The 25336-nt window shown below is 48.8% G+C and overlaps 1 protein-coding gene across 2 annotated transcripts in view; it reads left to right on the forward strand.

The window, feature by feature from the left end:
- The window catches only part of SDK2 (sidekick cell adhesion molecule 2), a 306801-nt gene that overhangs the window by 222811 nt on the left and 58654 nt on the right, over positions 1–25336 (forward strand). For both annotated transcript variants that reach the window (XM_055242380.2, XM_055242381.2), the window contains exons 16-24: positions 1691–1831; positions 5196–5377; positions 6423–6538; positions 20726–20921; positions 21110–21208; positions 21650–21841; positions 23576–23697; positions 24435–24544; positions 24678–24828. In XM_055242380.2, the coding sequence (XP_055098355.1) occupies positions 1691–1831; positions 5196–5377; positions 6423–6538; positions 20726–20921; positions 21110–21208; positions 21650–21841; positions 23576–23697; positions 24435–24544; positions 24678–24828 (1309 nt within the window). The remainder of the gene's footprint in view (positions 1–1690; positions 1832–5195; positions 5378–6422; positions 6539–20725; positions 20922–21109; positions 21209–21649; positions 21842–23575; positions 23698–24434; positions 24545–24677; positions 24829–25336) is intronic.

A 25336-nucleotide genomic window follows, 5' to 3' on the forward strand; every position in this document is an offset into this window, starting at 1 on the left:
ATGTGCCTTCATGCTAACCACGCTGAGTCACCAAGAAAAAGGCCAAATCCTCATGCTTGTAATCCCAGCACTTTGGGAGGCTGAGGGGGGCGGATCACTTGAGGTCAGGAGTTCGAGACCAGCCTGGCCAACATCGTGAAACCCCATCTCTACTAAAAATACAAAAATTAGCCGGGCATGGTGGCACATGCCTGTAATCCCAGCTACTGAGGAGGCTGAGGCAGGAGAATTGCTTGAACCCGGGAGACGGAGGTTGCAGTGAGGCGAAATCGTGCCACCGCACTCCAGCCTGGGGGACAAGAGTGAAACCTTATCTCAAAAACAAAAAAGAAAAAGGCCAAATCACCCTTACCCCAGCCTCTACAAAAACACAGGAGCAGGCCAGGTGCAGTGGCTCATGCCTGTAATCCCAGCACTTTGGGAGGCAGAGGCAGGTGGATCACCTAAGGTCAGGAGTTCGAAACCAGCCTGGCCAACATGACGAAACCCCGTCTCTACTAAAAATATAAAAATTAGCCCGGCCTGGTGGCAGGCACCTATAATCCCAGCTACTCTTGAGGCTGAGGCAGGAGAATCGCTGGAACCTGGGAGGCAGAGGTTGCAGTGAGGTGAGATCATGCCACTGCATTCCAGCCTGGGCGAAAGAGCAAAACTCTCTCAAATAAAACATGGGAGCAAGCAGCACACTTAGGAAAGCTATCCATCAAAAAGCAAAAACATAAACAAAAAGGGAAAGACATCCATCAAAAATAATTAACTTTTGTTTGGAATGGACACATGTCCATGATGTGAAAAGTACACTTAGGCGGAACACAGCGTCCCCCAGCAATGCCAGAGAAATACATGCTGCCACGCTTGGCTCCCGGAGGCAGGGTGGATGTCCTTGGCTCTCTCCCCCACACGCCATGCCTGCCCTGCTCCCACCTGGGGCTCAGCTGGCCAGCAAAGGAGGCCTAGTTAAGGTACACCAGCAGCTGACCACTGGGATGTGACCAACACTTCTGCTTATAGAATACTTGGACACTCATGACCTCATCAGCCCCAACAGCAGCTTCCTTGACAAATAGGAAACTGAAACTTACATCCCTCAACAGCACCAAAAACATGTACATTAATTTTTTTTTTTTTTTGAGACAGGGTCTCTGTTTCCCAGGCTGTAGTTCTGTGATGCAAACACAGCTCACTGCAGCCTCAACCTCCTGGGCTCAAGCCATCCTCCCACCTCAGCCTCCCAAGTATTTGGGATTACAGGTGCAAGTCACCAGGTGGGATTTTTTTTTTTTTTTTTTGGTAGAGACAGGGTCTTGCCATGTTGCCCAAGCTGGTTTTGAACTCTGGCCCTCAAGCAATCCTCTTGCCTCAGCCTCCCAAAGTGCTGGGATTACAGGCATGAGCCACAGCATCTGGCCTTATAGTTTTTAAAAGACATATATATATATCCACATATACACACAGACTATATATGTAGTATCATTTGAGCCTCAACTAGTCTCGTAAGGCAGGCAAGTAGAGCTTTGTTATAATTCTTTTATAGAACAAGCTCAGAGAGGTTAGGTGACTTGCCCAAATGCACACAGCAGTTGTACAGAATTATCCAGGGTCAGAGCAGGCCAAGGTTCAGCCTCCTCATATCCCATTCAACTCCTATGTTTGACCCCAAGACTAAGAGCATTGGTGTTTTGTGATCCAGGGTCTCCCTCCCCGAGGAGCCCCCCACGGCCCCTCCACAGAACGTCATCGCCAGCGGTCGAACCAACCAGTCCATCATGATCCAGTGGCAGCCGCCTCCTGAGAGCCACCAGAATGGAATTCTCAAGGGCTACATCATCAGGTGGGTGTCCAACCTGGGGACAGGAGCCCAGTCCCGAGGGGAAAGGCATGGGGGAAGATCGGGAGTGGACTGAAAAACAGTGCAAATTCGTGGCAGGCCCTTCGCCTTCTAGGAAGGACCAGGCAACAAGAAATGCCTACTCAGTGGTAGGAAGGATTTAGGTTGGACACCTAGCAGAACTTCCAGCAGCAAGACCCCTGGACACCAGCAGGAATGCGTGAGAGGGGAGGCTATATGGGCTGACATAGGAACCGGCCTGCAAGGAGACAGGAGAAGAAAGAAGTAACTATCCGAGGGGCAACCCTCTGGGAAGCTGCGAATATTTCATCACAGGCCAGAATTCTCTTGACTCATGAGTGGAGAAACCAGGTGGCCGAAGAACTGATGGAAAAGTGAACGTTCTTTCTTTGATTATTACTAGAAATGAAGCCCAGTTATACAGACCCTTATCTTTGCATTTCACTAAGGGACTACTCTTCTAGTAACCTAAATGAGAGTCATTAAGGGTCACTAAAATGTGGTATTCATAAGTTCAAATTCATAAGTTATTTGAGGTTACTGAGAACTCTCATTGATATTCTAGATTCTGGCTACAAAATGCTACGCAACTTCGTGTGTCTCATTCCTGCACGTACACACCCTCACAGTGGTTTAACTGCTCCACTGTTGGTTAATTTTGTTGTGGGTTTTTCACTAATCCTGAAGGGCGATCGTTCTCAAAGTGTGGTCCCAGCACCCATAGCATCAGCCTAACCTGAGAACTGGTCGGAAATGCAAATTATCAAGTCTCTCCAAGACCTACCAAACCAGAGACTTTAAGGATAGGCTTAGAAACCTTTGCTTTTAAAAAAGTCTTCCAGGACGGGCACGGTGGCTCACGCCTGTAATCCCAGCACTTTGGGAGGCCAAGGCGGGTGGATCACGGGGTCAGGAGATTGAGACCATCCTGGCCAACATGGTGAAACCCCATCTCTACTAAAAATACAAAAATTAGCTGGGCATGGTGGCACACACCCGTAGTCCCAGCTACTCAGGAGGCTGAGGCAGGAGAATCACTTGAACCCAGGAGGCGCAGGTTGCAGTGAGCCGACATCATGCCACTGCACTCCAGCCTGGGCGAGACTCCATCTAAAAAAAAAAAAAAAAAAAAAAAAACTCATCTAGGAGACTTTGATGCATCTTCAGGTTTAGAGAAGCAGTGTTTTAGGGCATTGAAATGCATCGGAATACTTTGAGGTCCTTAATTTTCCAATAATTAGATGCTGAATTATATATGCATTGTGTTTCTCAAGTGAGTGACCCATCCTTTGTGGCTGACCCCCAAAATTTGCTTGTACACACTTACTTCTTTAGTGCCATGAGTGGAGGTAGAAATGGGTCAAGCAGATAGCCCGGGTGTTTCATTCCACCTTGGCGAGTAACTTTCAGAAGAGGGAGCCTGTATCCTAGAGGAGGAAAGAAAATGAGCCCAGGCTTCAAGGACAGCTCTCCTGTCCATGACCCTTCCAAGGCTGAGACCTGCAAGACCTGCCCTGGGACCTCTCAGTGCCCCTGGTTAGCAATCCTCCCCCCTCAAAAAGAATAGTCCAGACACATCCCCTAGACCTCTGCTACCCAGGAAGGTAACCATTAGTCAGCTCTGGCTACTTAAACTACAGTCGACCCTTGAACAATGTGGGGGCTAGGGGTGCTGACCCCCACACGGTTCATAATCCATGTATAATTTCTTTTTTTTTTTTTTTTTTTTTTGAGACAGCGTCTCACTCCATTGCCCAGGCTGGAGTGCAGTAGCTCAATCTCAGCTCACTGCATGCAACCTCTGCCTCCAGGTTCAAGCAATTCTTCTGCCTCAGCCTCCTGAGTAGCTGAAATTAGAGGCGCTCACTACCACACCCGGCTAATTTTTTCTTTCTTTTTTGTTTTTTTGTTTTGTTTTGTTTTGTTTTGTTTTGTTTTGAGATGGAGTCTCACTATCACCCAGGCTGGAGTGCAGCGGTGTAATCTCAGCTCACTGTAATCTCCACCTCTGGGCTCAAGTGATCCTCCTGCCTCAGCCTGCCAAGTAGGTGGGACTACAGGCATGTGCCACCACATCCGGCGAATTTTTTTTTATTTTTGGGAAAAGACAGGATTTCACCTTTTTGGCCAGGCTGGTCTCAAACTCCTGACCTCAAGTGACCCACCCGCCTGGGCCTCCCAAAGTTCTGGGATTATAGGCACGAGCCACCATGCCTGGCCCAATCCACATATAATTTTTTTGACTCCCCAAAAACGTAAATATTAATAGCCTACTGCTGGCCAGAAGCCACACCTATAACAAAACAGTCAATTAACACATATATTTTTATGCATGTATGATATAACTTTTTCTTAATTTTTTCAATATTTCTAGGCTCATCTACGAGTTTTTTCAAATTGTCACAAATCTCTAAAACTTTTTCTGATATGTTTATTTTTAAAACTCTGTGTAGCTGGGCATGGTGGCTCACGCTTGTAATCCCAGCACTTTGGGAGGCTGAGGCAGGTGGATCACGAGGTCAGGAGTTCGAGACCAGCCTGGCCAGCATGGTGAAACTCCGTCTCTACTAAAAATACAAAAATTAGCTGGGCGTGGTTGCAGGCGCCTGTAATCCCAGATACTCGGGAGGCTGAGGCAGGAGAATTGCTTGAACCCTGCAGGTGGAGGTTGCAGTGAGCCGAGATCGTGCCATAGCACTCCAGCCTGGGTGAAAGAGCGAGCGAGACTCCATCTAAAAAAAAAAAAAAAAAAAAAAAGCTCTGTGTATACGTGAACCTGTACAGTTCCAACCTGTGTTGTTCAAGGGTCAACTATAAGCAAAACTAAATCAAATTCTAATTCAGGCCAGGTATAGTGGCTCATGCCTATAATCCCAGCACTTTGAGAGGCTGAGGTGAGGTAAGCAGATCACCTGAGGTCAGGAGTTCAAGACCATCCTGGCCAACATGGTGAATCCCCGTCTCTACTAAAAATACAAAAATTAGCCAGTGTGGTGGCACATGCCTGTAATCCCAGCTACTCAGGGAGGCTGAGGCAGGAGAATCACTTGAATCTGGGAGGCAGAGGTTGCAGTGAGCAGAGATCGCGCCACACTGCACTCCAGCCTGGGTGACAGAACAAGACTCCGTCTCAAAAAAATTGAATTCATTTCCTCGGTTGCACTAACCACATTTCAAGTGCTCAGCAGCCGCATGTGCTGGCGGGCACCCTGTTGGACAGCACAGATGCAGAGCACTTCCGCCACCGCCGGAAGTCCTATTGGACAGCGCTGCTCTGGACAATTTCCTGGGTACGAGGCCAAGCAAGCTGACTCTGACTCCACTGTGCCTCGCCTCTTCCCCTCAGGTACTGCCTGGCCGGGCTGCCCGTAGGGTACCAGTTTAAGAACATCACGGATGCTGATGTGAACAATCTGCTGCTGGAGGATCTCATCATTTGGACCAACTACGAGATCGAGGTGGCTGCTTACAACAGCGCCGGGCTGGGGGTCTACAGCAGTAAAGTCACCGAGTGGACGCTGCAGGGAGGTAGGTAGAGACTGTGGCCTCAGACCAGGCATAGTGGCTCATGCGTGTAATCCTAGCATTTCGGGAGGCCAAGACAGGAGGATTGTTCAAGCCCAGGAGTTTTAAGCCAGCCTGGGCAACGTAGGGAGACTCCATCTCTACAAAAAGTGAAAAAAATGAGCTGGGCGTGGTGGCATGCTACAGTGGCACAGCTACTCAGGAGGCTGTGGCGGGTGGATCGCTTGGGCCCAGGAGTTTGAGGCTAACCTAGGCAACATAGTGAGACCCTGTCTCACAAAAAATGAACAGAACTAGCTCGGTGTGGTGGTACATGCCTGTGGTCCCAGCTACTCGGGAGGTCCCCGAGGCTGGAGCCTGGGGAAGTTAAGGCTGCCATGAGCTGAGATCGTGCCACTGCACTTCAGCCTAGGTGACAAAGTGAGACTCTGTCTCAAAAAAAAAAAAAAAAGTGAAATGAAATGAAAAGAGACTATGGCCTCAGAGGAGCAGGTGCTTCCCCGTCTCCCAGTCCCAGGCCTATTGGCTTCTGTGCCTGTCCAGGCCCGAGAGCCTTGGCTGTGTGGCCTGTTCTCACCAGGCCCCCACTATTGCACCGTGGGGCTGGAATCACCACCCCAGGCCAATCTACCCCACAGGCTGGGAGGACTGAGGGGAAGGGGAAGAGGAAGAGGAGGCTGGCTTGGACATGGTGAAGGGCGGAGGCTCCAGGCATACGGGGACCTTCTGTGAATTTCATGTTAAGTAGATCATGAAACGGCTTACTTTTAGCATTCCATCTGAAAACCAGGCCAGAGCATTTTTCATCCACACCCCTTTTATTTACCAGTACCCTGTGAGGTGGCTCAGGCAAGTTTTATTAAATGCAAACTAATCCAGAGAGAATATGAAGGCCTCTTAAGTCTACACAGTGAGGGAGGAGTTGGGGTGGGGTACGGGGGTACAAGGCAGAGGCTATAGCCCCCACCCCTGCGTTTTCTCTACTGAACTGGGCAAGAGAGACTGACTGGGCCCCCTCCACCCCACCCCGTTCTCTCATCTCCTCTAGTTCCCACGGTCCCTCCGGGCAACGTGCACGCAGAAGCCACCAATTCCACGACCATCCGCTTCACCTGGAACGCCCCCAGCCCCCAGTTCATCAACGGCATCAACCAGGGCTACAAGGTACATGAGGCATCTCCTCACCCAAGAGGAGGCCCTAAGATCTTCTGGAGGAGGTGGGGAGAGGGGACAGAGGGGGCAGGAGGAAGTCCCCCCTCTGTTTCTGAAGTCATTGGCTCGAGTCAAGCTAGGGACACACATTAGAGGAAAAGAGCTCCAGGCCTTCCCCAAGGCTACATGCGGGCCACAGGAAGTGCAGACACTGCCCTGACTGACACTCGGCGCCACGGTCCTTCCCAGTGAGACTGGGGTATACACAAAACCCAGGTTATTTCAGGCTCAGAAACACCTGGTGTAGGGACCAGGCACAGTGGCTCACGTCTGTAATCCCAGCACTTTGGGAGGCCAAGGTGGGCGACTCACCTGAGGTCAGGAGTTCAAGACCAGCCTGGCCAACATGGTGAAACTCCGTCTCTACTAAAAATACAAAAATTAGCTGGGCGTGGTTGCAGGTGCCTGTAATCCCAGCTACTCGGGAGGCTGAGGCAGGAGAATCACTTGAACCTGGGAGGCGGAGGTTGCAGTGAGCCAAGATTGCAGCCATTGCACTACACCCTGGGCAACAGAATGAAACTCTGTCTCAAAAAAAAAAAAAAAAAAAAGAAAAAGAGAGAGAGACAAAAAAAAAAAAGGAAACACCTGGTATAGCCATGGCTCCATGGGAAAAATCCACCATTCACTTCTTACCGTGGCTCCTGTGGGCTTCATGCTCGAACATATCCCTAGGCTATACTCGACTCCACATAGTATGTGGTTAAGGGCACAGGATTAGGACTCAGACACACTTGGTGGTTAAAGTCCCAGCTTTGCCTCTTGCTGGCAACCTGCGCATGTTCTTTAACATGTCTCAGCTTCTGTCCTTCAATCAATATTTATTGAGCAGCTACTCTGCACTGCTCGCACCGCTGAATAACTAAAATAAACTCAGTTTTCTCATTTGCAAATGAAGGTGATAATAATACCTGCTTCTTGGAGTTGTGTGAGGATTAAGTGAGATAGTATTTCTAATTTGTTCAGCACAATGACAAACACATGATAAGCACTTGGAAAGTGATTTTAGTAGTCATAGAAATGCATTTGGGCTGCTATAACCAAGTACCACAGACTGGATTGCTTAAAGCAACAGTCCCCAACCTTTTTGGCACCAGGGACCAGTTTCATGGAAGACAATTTTTCCATGGATTGGGGTGGGGGGAGGGATGGTTTTGGGATGATTCAAGCACATGACATTATTGTGCACTTTATTTCTGTTACTATCACATTGTAATATATAATGAAATAACTACACAACTCACCACAATATAGAATCCATGGGAGCCCTGAGCTTGTTTGCCTGCAACTAGACGGTCTGATCTGGGGGTGATGGGAGACAGTGACAGATCATCAGGCATTAGATTCTCATAAGGAGTACACAACCTAGATCCCTCACATCCGCAGTTCACAGCAGGGTTCACGCTCCTGTGAGAATCGAATGCTGCCACTGATGGGAGGTGGAGTTTAGGTGGTAGTGTGAGCACCGGGGAGCAGCTGTAAGTACAGACGAAGCTTCACTTTCTTGCCCGCTGCTCATCTCCTGCTGTGCAGCCTGGTTCCTAACAGACCACAGACTGGGACCTGGTGGTCAATGGGGGTTGGGGAACCCTGGCTTAAACAACAGAAATTTATTTTTGCACAGTTCTGGGGGGTAGAAGTACGAGATTATGGTGTGGGCAGGGTTGGTTTCCTCCGAGGCCTCTCTCCTTGACTTCTAGGTGTCTGTCTTCACTTTGTGCCTGTGTCCAAAGAGATCTTGGCTCACTGCAACCTCCACCTCCCAGGTTCAAGCAATTCCCTTGCCTCAGCCTCCCGAGTAGCTGGGACTACAGGCATGTGCCACCTTGTCTGGCTAATTTTTTTGTATTTTTAATAGAGATGGGGTTTCACCATGTTGGCCAGGCTGGTCTCAGACTCCCAACCTCAAGTAATTCGCCCTCCTCGGCCTCCCAGGGTTTATAGGCATGAGCTACCGCACCTGGCCTAAATGTCCTCTTCTTATAGGGACCTCAGTCGCATTGGATTAGGGCCCGCACTAATGACCTCATTTAACTACCTCTTTAACAATTCTGTCTCCAAATACAGTCACATTCTAGGGTGCTGGGGGTTAGAATTTAAACATACAGATTTTGCAGACACAACTCAGCCCATAACAAATAATAATAGTAATAATAGCAGTAGACCAGGCGTGGTGGCTCATGCCTGTAATCCTAGCACTTTGGGAGTCTGAGGCGGGTGGATTACCTGAGGTTGGGAGTTCAAGACCAGCCAGGCTAACATGGTGAAATCCCATCTCTACTAAAAATATATATATATATATATATATACACACATACACATATATGTGTATATACATATACATATATGTGTGTATATATGTATATACGTATACGTATATGTGTGTATATATGTGTATACGTATATACATATACGTATATGTGTATATATACACATATACATATATACATATATACACATATACATATATACATATATATACACATACATATATACATGTGTGTATATATATACAGACACACATACATGTATATATACACACACACACACATACATGTATATATATATATATATACACACACAAAAAAAAATTAACTGGGCATGGTGGCGCATGCCTGTAGTCTCAGCTACTCGAGAGACTGAGGCAGGGGAATTGCTTGAACCTGGGAGGCGGAGGTTGCAGTGAGCTGAGATTGTGCCACTACACTCCAGCGAGACTCTGACCAAAAAAGAAATAAATAAATAGCAGTAATAATAGTAGTAATACTAGTACATTTGCTCTCCTTCCAACTGTGCTTAAAGTCAGGACTTCTCAGTCATCCCATCCTGGAACACAGACCTCAGAGCCCAGGCCCAGTTCTCTCGTGTCATTCCACGTGGGTCCCGTGCCTGTCCTCCCCATGGAGGACTGAAGACAGAGCACAGCATGGGGGATCCACACTATGTTTTAAAGGGGTAGGACCTGCCCCCAGCAACGTGGGGCAGATGGAAGGATGCTGTCCACTCCCTTCAGATGTGGGAGGGGAGGCAGAGCATGTGAGGGGAGGCCAGCTGTGAAGCGGAGAGCACTGCAGGCCCTGAGCTTCAGCCCGGGGAACGGGTGACCTCGAGGTGACCACTGACACATCCTGAAGGTTCCTGCACCCCTCTGCACTGTGCTTGCCACAACTAAGATTAATTCTAGGACTCGCTGCCTTAGCGGTTCTTCCTCCAAAGTGGGGGAGGCTGGACAAGAAGGGACTAGGATGAAGTAATGAAGAGGAGTTTCTGATAGTGTTGCAAGCAAACAAAGGAGGGATGGTCCAGAACTGAAACTGACCCAGCTTCACTCCGGCCTTGGCCCTCTCAATCCCAGCAAGGCAGTGAACCCAAGGTCGAGCAGAGTTTTGCAGGGCAGGGAGCAGCAGCTGAATGCTTGGAGCACTCGCTGCCGGAAAACTCTCCTAATTGGGACCCTAGGGGGAGGCAGGGGAAGGAAGGGGAGGCCAGCATTGCTGAAGAGCAGAGGAGCTGAACTGGGAACAATTAGCTTCTTGCTACCAATTCTAAGCGCAAGTTTTATTCTACATATGGGAGGGCTGACCTACAAACTTTTAAGGCAAACAGCTCCCCCGAGGGCCAGGAAGGCCAGCCCATGGCCAGGACAATTAGGGCAGTGACCCATGGTGACCCAGAGCAAGAGGAGATGGCAGAGGCCACTGAATTCCCAGGTCCAGTCAGTGCCCAGCCCCCAGTAGCTACTCGATAAAGGTCAGCAGGACTGAATTGCCCAGATGTTTTGAGCACAGGAATTGGTGGAGGAGTAAGGAGAGCTCACACTTACAGGGCACTTTCTCTAGGCCAGGCAGTACACTAAATGCTTCACTCACATTTATCTTTCATGCAAGCAGCACAGGGACTCTAAGAAGGAGCATTATCGGCCAGGCGCGGTGGCTCACGCCTGGAATCCTAGCACTTTGGGAGGCCGAGGCAGGCAGATCACTTGAGGTCGGGAGTTTGAAAACAGCCTGGCCAATATGGTGAAACCTCGTCTCTACTGAAAATACAAAAATTAGCCAGGTGCGGTGGCACACATCTCTAATCCCAGCTACAGACATAGGAGGCCGAGGCAGGAGAATCGCTTGAACCCAGGAGGCAGAGGTTGCAGTGAGCTGAGATTACGCCACTGCGCTCCAGCCTGGGAGACAGAACTAGACTCCATCTCAAAACAAACAAACAAATTAAAAAAAAAAAAAGCAAAAAAAAAAAGGAATATTATCATCACACCATTTTACAGAGAAAGAAACTGAGGCACCAGAGGGAAGTTACTTGTTCAAGGTCAAACACAGTGACAAGGTCATGCAAAGCTCAGATTCAAACCAGAGGCCTCACTTTTCCTTATATTAAAAAGAAAATGTCGGGCTGGGCACCGTGGCTCATGCCTGTAATCCCAAAACTTTGGAAGGCCAAGGCAGGGGGATCCTTTGAGCCCAGGAGTTTGAGACCAGCCTGGGCAACATGGCAAGACCCCATCTTTACACACATAAAAAAAGTTAGTCAGGCGTTGTGTTGAGTGCCTGTGGTCACAGCTACTCAAGAGGCTAAGACGGGAGGATTGTTTGAGACCAGGATTCGAGGCTGCAGTGAGCTGAAATCACGCCACTGCACTCCAGCCTGAGTGACAGAGCGAGACCCTGTGTCAAAAAAAGAAAGAGAGAGACAGAGACAGAGAGAGAGAGAGAGAGAATGTATTATTTTTAGTTGTAGATAACATTTTCAATACCAATGAATAAAAGCAGAGATTTTTTTCCTCTGCTTCTTTAGCCTTCAGCATATCACAAGGAGAAAAAAGCAGTGTTTGTCCCTTGTATACCTCCAATGAGAATGAGCATTTTTCCCCTTGTGTTTTTTTTTTCTTTCTTTTTTTTGAGATGGAGTTTCGCTCTTGTTGCCCAGGTTGGAATGCAATGGCGCAATCTCAGCTCACCGCAACCTCTGCCTCCCAGGTTCAAGCGATTCTTGTACCTCAGCCTCCCAAGTAGCTGGGATTACAGGCGCATGTGCCACCACGCTCAGCTAATTTTTTTTTTTTTAAGACAGAGTCTTGCTGTGTCACCCAGGTTGGATCTCAGCTCACTGCAACCTCCGCCTCCTGGGCTCAAGTGATTCTCCTACCTCAGCCTCCCGAGTAGCTGGAACTACAGGCATATGCCACCATGGCCGGCTAATTTTTGTATTTTTAGTAGACACGGGGTTTCACCACGTTGACCAGGCTGGTCTCGAACCCCTGACCTCAAATGATCCACCCAACTTGGCGTCCCAAAGTGCTGGGATTACAGGTGTGAGCCAGCGCCCCTGGCTGCCCCCTTTTAATTGTGAAAATTTTCAAACATCCACCCAAGTAGAGGAAAGACTGCAGTGAACACCTGTTTCCCCTTCCCAGCTTTAACAACGCCCAACTCCCAGCCAGGCATGTTCCATCTCTGCCCCAGCCCTCTGCCTCTCCCCTGGAACATTTTGAAGCAAATCCCAGGCATTGTATCGTTCATCCATGAATATTTCCGGAAAGAAATAGTATAGATGAGACCTCTATTTAAAATAAAACCACAGTAACCGCATTATCATTATGATGGCTAAAAATATCAGCAGGCCCTGTAATATCATCAGATATCCAGTCAGCCTTCAAATTCTCTTGATTGCCGCATAATTTGTTACTCGTGGTTTTATTTGCTTCAGGATCTAAATGAAGTTCACACAATTGCAGTCAGTTGAGGGGTTTTTTTTTAGGTCTCAGTTGAACTATAGATTCTCTCTCTCTCTTTCTCTCTCCCTCTCTCTTTCTTGTAATTTATTTGAGAAGAAACTTAGTCATTTGTCCAACAGAATTTTCCAGTCTGGATTTCGCTGATTGCATCCCTGTGGGGTCATTCAATGCACTCCTCCAAACACTATAGTTACAGTGAATTGGAACTTAAAGCTAGAGGATAATCTGATTGAGGTTTGATTTTTTGTTATTCGAAATATTCTACTTCTGGGTGTGATGGCTCACGCCTGTAATCCCAACACTTTGGGAGGCCAAGGCGGGCGGATCACGAGGTCAGGAGATCGAAACCATCCTGGCTAACACGGTGAAACCCCGTCTCTACTAAAAATATAAAAAAAAATTAGCCAGGCATGGTGGCGGCCACCTGTAGTCCCAGCTACTCGGGAGGCTGAGGCAAGAGAATGGCGTGAACCCAGGAGGCAGAGGTTGCAGTGAGCTGAGATCGTGCTACTGCACTCCAGCCTGGGTGACAGAGCGAGACTCCGACTCAAAAAAAAAAAAAAAAAATTTGCCAGGTGTAGTGGTACATGCCTGTAATCTCAGCTACTCGGGAGGCTGAGGCAGAAGAATCACTTGAACCTGGGAGGCAAGGGTTGCAGTGAGCAGAGATCACACCATTGTACTCCAGCCTGGGTGACAGAGCAAGACTCTGTCTCAAAAATAAAAAAGAAAGAAAAGAAATATTTTACTTCCTAGGTGGTGTTATGTATTTCAATCAGAAGGCACAAAGTCCGGCTGTCTGTCTTACTGTGAAGTCAGGCACTGACAGTCATCTATGAGCTATCATTTCAATAAGGGTTATAATATGGGCATAGGCAAATATTATCATTTCTTCTTCTTTTTTTTTTTTTTGAGATGAAGTCTTGCTCTGTCGCCCAGGCTGGAGTGCAGTGGCGTGATCTCGGCGGACTGCAAGCTCCGTCTCCCGGGTTCATGCCATTCTCCTGCCTCAGCCTCCCAAGTAGCTGGGACTACAGACGACCGCCACCACGCCCAGCTAATTTTTTGTATTTTTAGTAGAGACAGGGTTTCACCGTGTTAGCCACAATGGTCTCAATCTCCTGACCTTGTGATCTGCCCGCCTCGGCCTCCCAGAGTGCTGGGATTACAGGCTTGAGCCACCGCACCTGGCCATTTCTTCTTGACTTAGTAGCTGAAATGCTTTCAAAAACAAGAATTTTCCCTTTATCAACTTTTTGGTTACCTGAAGTTTCAGTTTATCTAGGAAAAGCAGGGTAAGTGTTCAATTCTTTTCCCTTACTTAACCAATTTTTCATATAATGAATTGGTTCTAGCCAGGCATAGTGTATCACACCTGTAATCCCAACACTTTGGGAGGCTGAGGCAGAGGCTTGCTTGAGGCCAGGAGTTCAAGACCAGCCTAGGCAATATAGTGAGACTCCCCTGCCCTGCCCATCTCTATTTCTAAAAAAACAGAAAAAATTAATAATAAATTGATTCCTTATTGTCTTCTCAGGTAACAGACGAGCTTGGGTTGGAGGGGGACATCTTTCTGTTTTGTTTTGGGTTTGGTAGTATTATTAGATAACTAAGGATTTTTTTTCTTACAAATCTGACATGTTTCAATCCATTACCATTATTATGCTTCTTGAATGGTACTGGGTGCTGCCAATTCAGTGGTACAAATGGACCCATCATTGGCCTCTTGGACTTGACGGTGAGCCCTCTTGACATGGCCCCAGTAGTCTCTGATAGCTTCCTTGCAATTTGGTGTGACAAGATGTTCCAGACTATTATATATACATTCCCCTCACTGTGCCAGGCATTGGCCATTTCTTTAAGGGGCTCTTGTTGCTTTCAGTGAGAAATGATAGTTAGATACCGTAGTTTCAGCGCTTGCATTGCATTTATTCCAGAAATGGTTGTCGTTTCTAGGCCCTGTTAATGGCTAGCTAAACAATACTTTATTTTTTGAGATACTATAGATACTCACACTTTCAATTCCATTTCATGATGACAGACTTTAATAATCTCATTGGTCTTTTGTCCATACTGAAGATCCAGTTCCTACAATACCAGCATTTTACCCACCTACCTTATCCCCACAAACACACACAACAGTTTCAGAAGAGTCATATCCACACTATGATTACTGAACGTACTTTCCGATTATTGCCGTTCTTGTTCCTGAGGTATATCCCTCTAGGGATGGACTTCACGCTGCACTGCTAAGTCTTTTGAAGTCATTTCTCTCTGTAATTTTACCACAGCTCAATACTCTATTAGTTCATTTGCTTCATTGTGGGTTTGATTTTTAGGGATTGATTTTTTAATTTAATTTGGTTCTATAATTACGTTGAATATTTACATAATAAAGTCAAATCTACAAAGCAAATTTGGATAAAATCAGCTTCAATCCTTGTCCTCTCACTCCCCTATAGGTCTGATTGCTTTCTGCTTTCTTGGTTTGGTTTTTTCTTCCATTTTTTTAATATAAACAAGTACAGGCCAGGCACGGTGGCTCACGCCTGTAATTCCAGCACTTTGGAGGCTGAGGTGGGCAGATCATTTGAGATCAGGAGTTCAAGACCACCATGGCCAACATAGTGAAATCCCATCTCCGTTAAAAATACAAAAAAAAAAATTAGCTGGGCGTGATGGCAGGCACCTGTAATCCCAGCTATTCAGGAGGCTGAGGCAGGAGAATGGTTTGAAGTGGGGAGGCAGAGATTGCAGTGAGCCAAGATCTCGCCACTGCACCCTAACCTGGGCAACAGAGCGAGACTCCATCTCAAAAAAAAAAGAGTATAGTAGGCCCTTCTTAGCCATGGATTCCACATCTGTGGATTCAGCCAATCTCATATGGTTCTGAAAATATTCAGAAAAAATTGCATCTATACTAAACATGTACAGACTTTTTTGTCATTATTCCCCCAAACAATACAGTATAACAACTATTTACATAGCATTTATATTATGTTATGTATTACAATAATCTAAAGGTGATTTAAGATATATAAGAGGAGGGTCCGGGTGCGGTGGCCCACCCCTATAATCCCAGCACTTTGGGAGGCTGAGGCGGGTGGATCACGAGGTCAGGAGATCGAGACCATCCTGGCTAACACAGTGAAACCCTGTTTCTGCTAAAAATGCAAAAAAAAATTAGCCGGGCCTGGTGGCAGGCGCCTGTAGTCCCAGCTACTCGGGAGGCTGAGGTAGGAGAATGGCGTGAACCCCAGAGGCGGAGCTTGCAGTGAGCAGAGATCGCGCCACTGCACTCCAGCCGGGTGACAGAGCAAGACTCCGTCTCAAAAAAAAAAAAAAAAAAAAGATATATAAGAGGAGGTGTGTAGGTTACATGCAAATACTACACCTTTTTATATCAGGTACTTGAGCAGCTGTGGGTTTTGGTATCTGTGGGGGGTCCTGGAACCAATCCCACAGGAATACCAAGGATTTGCTGTACATGCATACATAAACGTGTATGCTCTCCTTCTCAGATAAGTGACAATGCACTTTCCACAGTCTCGATCTTTATATACATATATATATATATATATATATATATTTTTTTTTTTTTTTTTTTTTTTTTTTGAGACAGAGTTTTGTTCTTTTGCCCAGGCTGGAGTGCAGTGTCGCAATCTTGGCTCACTGCAACCTCTGCCTTCCAGTTTCAAGCAATTCTCCTGCCTCGGCCTCCAGAGTAGCTGGGATTACAGGCGCCAGGCACCACGCACGGCTAATTTTTGTATTTTTAGTAGAGATGGGGTTTCACATGTTAGCCAGGCTGGTCTCGAACTCCTGACCTCGTGATTCACCCACGTTGGCCTCCCAAAGTGCTGGGATTACAGGCATGAGCCACTGTGCCCAGTCCCTATATTATTATCATTATTTAGAATATATTTTGGAGGTCACTCCATAAAAGTATAGAGAGACATCCCTTGTTCCTTTTGACACCTGTATCCTCTGCTATCTTATGGATCTCCCACAGTTTAATCAAGCAGCCCCCAGGTGATGACATTTTGGTTGTTTCTAGTCTTACTATAACTACCCTTTCTGTGGTGAATGGTTTTGTGCATATATCTTTTTTTTTTTTTTTCTGAGATGGAGTTTCACTCTTGTTGCCCAGGCTGGAGTATAGTAACATGATCTCAGCTCACTGCAACCTCCACCTCCAGATTCAAGCAATTCTCCTGCCTCAGCCTCCCAAGCAGCTAGGATTATAGGCACCCGCCACCACGCCTGGCTAATTTTTTGTATTTTTAGTAGAAACGGGGTTTCACCATGTTGGCCAGGCTGGCCTCGAACTCCTGACCTCAGGTGATCCACCCACCTCGGCCTCCCAAAGTGCTGGGATTATAGGCATGAGCCATCACACCCAGCCTCTTTTTGTTTTCACAGTATAACTTTGGACTAGATTCCTAGAAATGAGATTGTTGAGTCAAAGGGAAAATGTGTAAATAATTTTGCTACAATCGCCAAATACCCCTCGTTCAATTTATTTTTTGATCTTTTAATTTTTAAACCTAAAATATGTGATTCAAAAAACTAAAAAAAAGTAAAAAATAGTAAACATATAGTGGAAGGCCTCCATCCCACCCCAGTCTCCCACCTGCCTGGTTGTCCTGTGCCCAACTCCAAAACTCTCCTCACTCCAGGTGGCCACTGTTTTTGGTTTCTTACATCTTCCAAGTTGTTTTCTGGGAGTCTGTGCACGTGCAAAGAGATAGAGGGAGAGAGACAGAGAGAGAGAGGATTTCTCTGACTTTCTTTCTTTTTTTTTCTTTTTTTTTTTTTTTTGAGGCCGAGTCTCACTCTGTCACCCAGGCTGGAGTGCAGTGGCGCCATCTCGGGTCACTGCAACCTCCACCTCCCAGGTTCAAGCAATTCTCCTGCTTCAGCCTCCCAAGTAGCTGGGATTACAGGCATGCGCCACCACCCCCGGCTAATTTTTGTATTATTAGTAGAGACAGGGTTTCACCATGTTGGCCATGCTGATCTCAAACTCCTGATCTCAGGTAATCCACCCGCCTCGGCCTCCCAAAATGCTGGGATCACAGGCTTAAGCCACCCCGCCCAGCCTAACCTTTTTTTTTTTTTTTTTTTGAGACAGAGTCTCGCTCTGTCGCCCAGGCTGGAGTGCAGTGGCACAATCTCGGCTCACTGCAAGCTCCGCCTCCCGGGTTCATGCCATTCTCCTGCCTCAGCCTCTCCGAGTAGCTGGGACTACAGGCGCCCGTCACCACGCCCGGCTAATTTTTTTTTTGTATTTTTAGTAGAGACGGGGTTTCACCATGGTCTCGATCTCCTGACCTCGTGATCCACCCGCCTCGGCCTCCCAAAGTGCTGGGATTACAAGCGTGAGCCACCACGTCCGGCCCCTAACCTTTTTTTTCTAACTTTAGTAGCTAGATGCCATATACACCATCCTACACCCTCAACCCTGTAGAGTACTGCCTCCACCAGGGACAGGAGACATTTCACCTGCCCCTCCCTGAAACCCAGCAAGGCAGCTGTTTCTATCCACTAGAATAGCCTGAGGCTCAGAGGGGTCAAGTGACTTTCCGTGAGTCCCACAGTAAGTGACAGAGCTGGGTTCAGGTTCAGGTGTGCCAGCTGCAAGTCTGCCCTCTCCCAACACCCTCCATCAGCAGCACCGCTGCTCAGTTACAAGGCTTGCCTCCCTGGGCCTCTGCTCTCTAAGGGGGAATTTCATATCCCAGGAACCCAGGTCTAATGCTCATTCCCCAGAACACACCCAAGCCTTCTCAGGGGAGCCCCGTCTGCTTAGAACCTGAGACTATAGACGTAGTATGGTAAATCAACACTGAAACTGACTAACAAGAAGGCCCAGAGACATCCTAAAGAACACTCATCTCAGCAGCTCTGTGTACCTTTGAGAGATAGAGGTCATCATGAAAGGTCTCAGGGTCCACAAATTGAGCCAGCTCTTAGTAGGTCCATGTGCAAGCTCCTTAACCTTCCTGAACGTCAGTTTCCTTTTCTGTAACAGCATAGGACAATGATTTCCATCTGCTCCTCATTGTGATGATTAAATAAGGCCAGGCACATAGTAAGAGTTCAACAGGTGAAAGCCCTGTTGTGTGTTGAGCTGAGCACTAAAGTTCCATCCCACGGCTGCCCAGAGCCCAACGCCTTTAGGGCAATGAAGGACACAAAAGGCAATTTTACTCTCTCTCTCCCTGGACCTGAGGCGGGGAGGCCTCCTATCCCCAGGCCTTCTCCTCTTCACATGCAGCTGGAGAAGGACAAGTGGCTCACATCCCAGAGTAAATATTCTGAAACAGCCACAGGAACCCATGGCCCTGCTGCCATCTTGGATCCAGGCGTCAAGCTGTAGGATAATGAAGTCAACAGCATGACTCCACAAACCACACTGCCATTACCTTGTGCAATCCTCTGGGTCATTTTTGTGGGTAAGGCCCGGTGATATTGTTTTAAGCCACCTGTAAAGACACGCTTTTTCCTTTATTTAAAAAAAATGGTAGAGCTTATAATTGGCCTAAGCCCAATAAAATAATATTTACCCAGATTTTATACTTGCTGGGGAACACACCACACAATTAATTCTAACAGCATAATTAATTTGAATTTAAATTAATTAAATTAAAACATTAAACTTGTTTCTTAATCTACTCCAAAGAAGTTCAGCAACATAATTGCTATGAAACAAGATAATCGAAATATGGAGGATATTTAACATACTTATTAAATGCCACTTAGTATTTCTGTTTAGTATTTTGAGGGTCTAATTAGTGTCTAATTAACTTGCTATAGGCTATCTTTTCACCATACCAATTAAATTTCAAAACATCCTTTATAAATACACAGCCATGAAAAGGAGATTAAGCATTGTTATAGGCATGAGTTAACCAGGAGACATTGGCATGGTATTGTTTTATATCTATAAATACCCGTGCTTATTAAAACTCATCGAGTGTTGCTGTTCACCATTAATTGCTATTTAATCAACTTCAAATAAATGAGGAAATCTCTGAAACCAGCTGTCATTATTGGAGACAGATGAAGGGCCCAGAAACAGGAGCGTGAGGTGAGAGCAGGAGGCGAGACAGGCAGGAGGGGGCGGGGACCAGGTGCGATCTGCAGAGGGGAGATTAGCGAGAACTTAAGGGATTTCCAGATGGGACTTTCTTGCCGATGCCCCACCTCTACTTGATATTTAAGATGGAAATCCCAACTTAGAAGGAGTGTGAGAGGATAATAGTTACCCACAAACTGAAGTTCCCAGCTCTGCAGGAAGTAACCCTTGGAGAACTCCAAAGACGAAGCTGCCCCAGCTCACATGAGGCAAGATGTAGGAGCTCAGGGCTTGGAATCCCAGAACCAGCTTCCCCCTACCTGTGTGAGCCTCTTTGAGCCTCAGTTTCCTCATCTGTAAAATACAGGGTTGGGCTGGGCACAGTGGCTCACGCCCGTAATCCCAGCACTTTGGGAGGCCGAGGCGGGCAGATCACTTGAGGTCAGGAGTTTGAGACCAGCCTGGCCAACATGGTGAAACCCCATCTGTATAAAAATACAAAAATTAGCCGGGCATGGTGGTGCACATCTGTAATCCCATCTACTCAGGAGGCTGAGACAGGAGAATCACTTGAACCCGGGAGGCAGAGGTTGCAGTGAGCCTAGATCTTGCCACTGTACTCCAGCCTGGGCGACAAAGTAAGACTCTGTCTCAAATAAATAAATAAATAAATAATAAAATACAGGGCTGGGCCGAGCATAGTGGCTCATGCCTATAATCCCAGCACTTTGGGAGGCTGAGGTGGGAGGACTGCTTTAGTCCAGGAGGTTGAGGCTGCAGTGAGCTGTGATCATGCCACTGTACTCCAGTCTGGACAGCACAGCGAGACCCTATCTCAAAAAAGGAATACAGGGACAGCTTCATGGGTGTGCCACCTGTGCAGTCATCCAGGGCCCCACGTTTGGAAGGACCCCACACTTAGTTAAATGCTCTGCTGCTATCATCCTAAAATTCTTAGTTGTTTTTGAACAAGGGGCAAAATTTTCATTTTGCACTGAGCCTGCAAATTATGCAGCTGTTCCTGGTGAAATGCCTCCCTCCTGGGTCTCTGTGAGAATTGAGTGAAAGGCGACTCCTGGGAAGCAACCAGCACAGTGCTTTGCATAGTCAGTGGCTCAAGAAGTGGAGAAGCGCCCCAAAGTGAACCCCAGTACCCCGCAGGTTCCCTGCACTGCCTGTTCCTTCCCTCAGAGGAGGCACCACAGGGACTCCGGTCCCCGGACACCATCTGTTGATTGGCCCAGCCTGTGGGAGAGGGCTTGGCCTCCTCTGGAACCTTCCTGCTGCCCTGTGTGACTTGCTCGCCTCTCCTCAGCTGATCGCCTGGGAGCCGGAGCAGGAAGAGGAGGTTACCATGGTGACCGCCCGGCCTAACTTTCAAGACAGCATCCACGTGGGCTTCGTGTCTGGCCTGAAGAAGTTCACCGAGTACTTCACCTCGGTGCTGTGTTTCACCACCCCCGGAGACGGGCCACGCAGCACCCCACAGCTGGTGCGCACCCATGAGGATGGTAGGCACCCCCGAGCCCTGCTATTTCTGCCCCACCCAAGGCCAGGCTGGGCGCCCCAGGCAGAAGGGTGGCCCGGGTTTGTCTCCCAGGCTGAGGTACCCCCAGATTACCACAGGCTGTCTCACAGATGGTGGTCTCTCTCTGGCTCTAACTGGCCTTGGGGGGTGGGGGTTCCTTTTGGGGTGCAGTGCCTGGGCCCGTGGGACACCTGAGCTTCAGTGAGATCCTGGACACATCGCTGAAGGTCAGCTGGCAAGAGCCGGGAGAGAAAAATGGAATCCTCACAGGTAGGCACTGCAGGTTTCTGAACCAGAGGGCAGGACAGGGCTGGGAAAGGTCAGAGCTGGTCCATCCCCTGCCTTTGAGCTACTTTTCACCCAAACTCTTGAAGCCAACCCATGCTTTCTTAGAAACCACTCATAGGAGGCTCTTGGTACCTCCACTTCCTAACACATCCCAGAGTCTGCAGCCCCACACCTTCTGCCACAGATCTCAGTGGCTGCCATGATGACTCACTATGTCCCCTGCAACTCCCTGAAGTGCTGGCATCCCACTGAGGCTACACCTGAGACCCAGGGCATGATGCCAACAGCTCCCACCTCCCTTGGCCACATTGCTCCCAGTGTGGATCTAATTGCCAGCCTAGTGGAGAAGTGAGAAGTGAAGTAGTGGGTCAGGCCAACTTGTGATCATAGCCAAGCTCATGCCAACACGGTGGCTTTCCCCAGGGTACCGGATCTCCTGGGAGGAGTACAATCGAACCAACACCCGTGTGACCCACTACCTGCCCAACGTGACCCTGGAGTACCGTGTCACGGGCCTCACCGCACTCACCACCTACACCATCGAGGTGGCCGCCATGACCTCGAAGGGCCAGGGCCAAGTGTCCGCCTCCACCATCTCCTCTGGGGTGCCCCCAGGTAAGTGCCCACTCTCAAGGCAGGACTCTTTGAGTTCTCCTGAGCAGCATCCCATTCAAGAGGCCCCTTGTTGGCCGGGCATGGTCGCTCGTGCCTGTAATCCCAGCACCTTGGGAGGCTGAGGCAGGCATATCACTTGAGGTCAGGAGTTCGAGACCAGCCTGGCCAACATGATGAACCCCTACTAAAAATACAAAAATTAGCCAGGTGTGCTGGTGCATGCTTGTAATCCCAGTTAGTTGGGAAGCTGAGGATGGAAGATCGCTTGAACCCAGGAGGTGGAGGTTGCAGTGAGCCGAGATCACACCGCTGCACTCCAGCCTGGGTGACAGGGCCAGATTGCGTCTAAAAAAAAAAAAAAAAAAAAAGAGGCCCCTTGTCTTTCAGGAGTACCAGCGTTCTTCCCACAGGCTGTCCCCTTCCCTTATGCTGTGTGGGTCTGGGTCCTCTCAGAGCAGGCCGAATCCCCGGGATCCCAGGTCTACTGGACAGGGGCTCCCCTGGCTCCCTGCTGCATCCTCCCACAGCTCTCAGAAAAGCAGAGGCCCCCTGCCTTGTCTCATTTCCCCACCAGTCCCTCCCTTCACCCATTTCTCACCAGATTCCACACCAGGCAATGGTATCTGTAATTCAGGGGAAAATTTCCCACTGTCACCCAGAGAGTCCACCTTGGATTCCAGCGTGTGGAATGGTTGGTTGGGAGGTGGCAGAGCATGGTGGGGCTACTCCTAGGCCTGGCACAGAAAGCAAGCCGAGGTCCACTCTCAGCTCTGCTTCTGCCAAGCCCTACAACCTTGAGCAAGTTCTGTGTCCCCTCTGTGCCTCAGTTTCCCCATATGTATATATGGGAAGTTGGACCAGATAGCCACGTGGTCCCATCCAGATCAGTCAGGCAGTGCTTGTCTGACCTGCCAGCATCCCTCCACCTGCTGCGTAGATGGCTGGGCTGCCTGAGCCTCAGCCAACCCCCAGTGATAATTACAGCCATGCTGGCAAATACGTATATAGTGTTCACAGGGCATGGTGCTAGGAGCTTTGCACACATCGACTCATTTAATCCTCACAACAACCCTGAGGGAGGTGTTGTTATTATCATCTTCATTACCAAGGAGGACATGGAGGCACAGAGAGGTGGATAACTTGTGCAAAGATACACAGCCTGTAAGTACTGGAGTTAGATTTAAACTCATTCTGACTCCAGAATCTGTGCTCTTTCTGTTCTTCCTGAGCTCCAAGAGCCCCAGGATTCCTGGCCGGAAAATAAGCTTTCCCCTGTCCCCACCCATCCTCTCACCTTCCTGGGCTGTAATTAGGCGTAGGAGGTGTGCAGGGGTCTGTGCGATGGAAGAGAGGATTGGTCCCTTTTGGTTTCTTTCTCAGCACAGCTTGGTTTAAATGCAGCTTTCAGCTTCCTTATGAGCACCTCACTCACATCCAGAACTGCCAGGAAGAAGGAGGCATCCCGGCCCCTGTTTCCTGGCCCTGAGAGCCTCCTCTCAGCCCTAGGAGATCCCCTTTGGCCCCCAAATTCTGTCTCATCCTCCTGGCATGAACATGGTTCTCCATAAGATGCAGGAACAAAGACTGTGGGTGGAGTGGGGCCGTGGCTGTGCTTCTCCTCAGACATTTCCAGGAAAAGCGTGACACACAGCCCCCTCCATGCCCAACAGTCCCATTCAACATGGGGGGCCATTCTCGCCGGATCTTCTTCCCCACCCTGTTCTCCTTTTCCAGAACTCCCAGGGCCCCCCACCAACCTGGGCATTTCTAACATCGGCCCCCGCTCCGTGACCTTGCAGTTCAGGCCAGGCTATGATGGGAAAACCTCCATCTCCCGCTGGCTGGTGGAAGCCCAGGTAGGGCAGGCCTGGGGCCTGGGCAGCAGCCCCCGCCAGGGCACCCCGTGCTCTTGAGTGCAAAATCTTATGTGTATTTCAGCCTGTGTGAATTGTCATGTGCAACTCTCAATGGCCCATTATACTCCAAATCCTCACACTTGCCAATGTTGTCTCCAACTCCCCCTGCCCCTCACCTGTGTACACGGAGAAACACACACATTACAGTCCCCTCCTGGGTCAGGGGGTGCCTAGAAAAATACCCAGTTGCTGGAATATAAAAATATCCGCCTTGGATGTACCCTGGAATCATCAGGGGAGCGTTCAGAAGTGCCAACACCTGTGCCCCAACCCCAGAAACTCTGATTCTGATTCAGCTGGTTTGAGGGGCAGCCTGGGTCTCTGGAAGTACCCCGGGGTGTTTAGGAGAATCACCTGGGCTGCTTGTTAAAAGCACAGATTCCTGGGCGGCACTCGAGGGATTCTGTAAGTAGTGGAGTTAGTTTTAAACTCATTCTGACTCCAGAATCCAGGAATATATTGATCACAAGCATCCTAAGAGATTCTAAGGCAGGAGGGTTGAGTCACACTTGCAGTCATGTTTAGGGGCCTGGAAAGATGGTAGCCCCATATGGTGCCCTCCAGATGAGCCCTGGGATCTGAACCAAGTTCTTCCCTGGCAGGGCTTGTACTGGGGCTCAGAGCACCCTGTGTGGGCCCTGTAGGCTGGACAGGCTTAAGGTCCTGCCCTTTTCCAGGTAGGCGTGGTTGGGGAGGGAGAGGAGTGGTTGCTGATCCACCAGCTCTCCAACGAGCCCGATGCCCGCTCCATGGAGGTGCCCGACCTCAACCCCTTCACCTACTACAGGTAATGAGACTGGCCCGGGGAGAAGGCAGCAGCCTCAGGCCTGGGGGTGGGTGGGGGCCGTGGCCCAGACCAGGACAGGGTTGAGAGCTGGGGTCCTGCCCTTACCGTCTTGCTCATCTCTCCCCAACCCCAGCTTCCGCATGCGCCAGGTGAACATCGTGGGCACCAGCCCCCCCAGTCAGCCTTCTAGAAAGATCCAGACCCTGCAGGCGCCCCCTGACATGGCCCCAGCCAATGTGTCTCTGCGCACAGCCAGTGAGACCAGCCTGTGGCTGCGCTGGATGGTAAGGCTCCCTCGAGGGCAGGGGTGGGACCTCTCCGTGAGCTCCTGGTCATTGCCTCCTAGAAGGTGCACACTGGAATTCCTACAGCTCCGTTCTCTTCCCTTTCTCTTTTCTGATGAGATGCCTGATAATCAACATCTTAGCCAAATGAACAAATGCCCTCCTGGTGGCGATGAGAGGAAGGAGCTCAAAAATGCTGTTTACTGAGCATCGCCAAGTGGCAAGCATTTTAAATTTTCCATCCCATTTGATTCTCCCGATAATCTTACAAAGGATACATGATCATCCCAATTCACAGCTAAGAAAACTGAGGCTCAGAGAGGTTAAGAACTTACCCACAGCCACACAGCTCCCAAGCGGCAGGTCTGGGATTCAAGTGCCACTGTGGCATTCAGAGAGTGTTCCCCAGATCTGGGCTGTGTGTTGGGGGTCATGACCCTGGGCCATCCTGCACGAGGTAGTGATAGTAACACACCGAGGCTTCCTCTCCTACCAGGCGCTGTTCTGA

Source organism: Symphalangus syndactylus, chromosome 14, assembly GCF_028878055.3.
Source record: "Symphalangus syndactylus isolate Jambi chromosome 14, NHGRI_mSymSyn1-v2.1_pri, whole genome shotgun sequence".
In the NCBI taxonomy this organism is placed as follows: Eukaryota; Metazoa; Chordata; class Mammalia; order Primates; family Hylobatidae; genus Symphalangus; species Symphalangus syndactylus.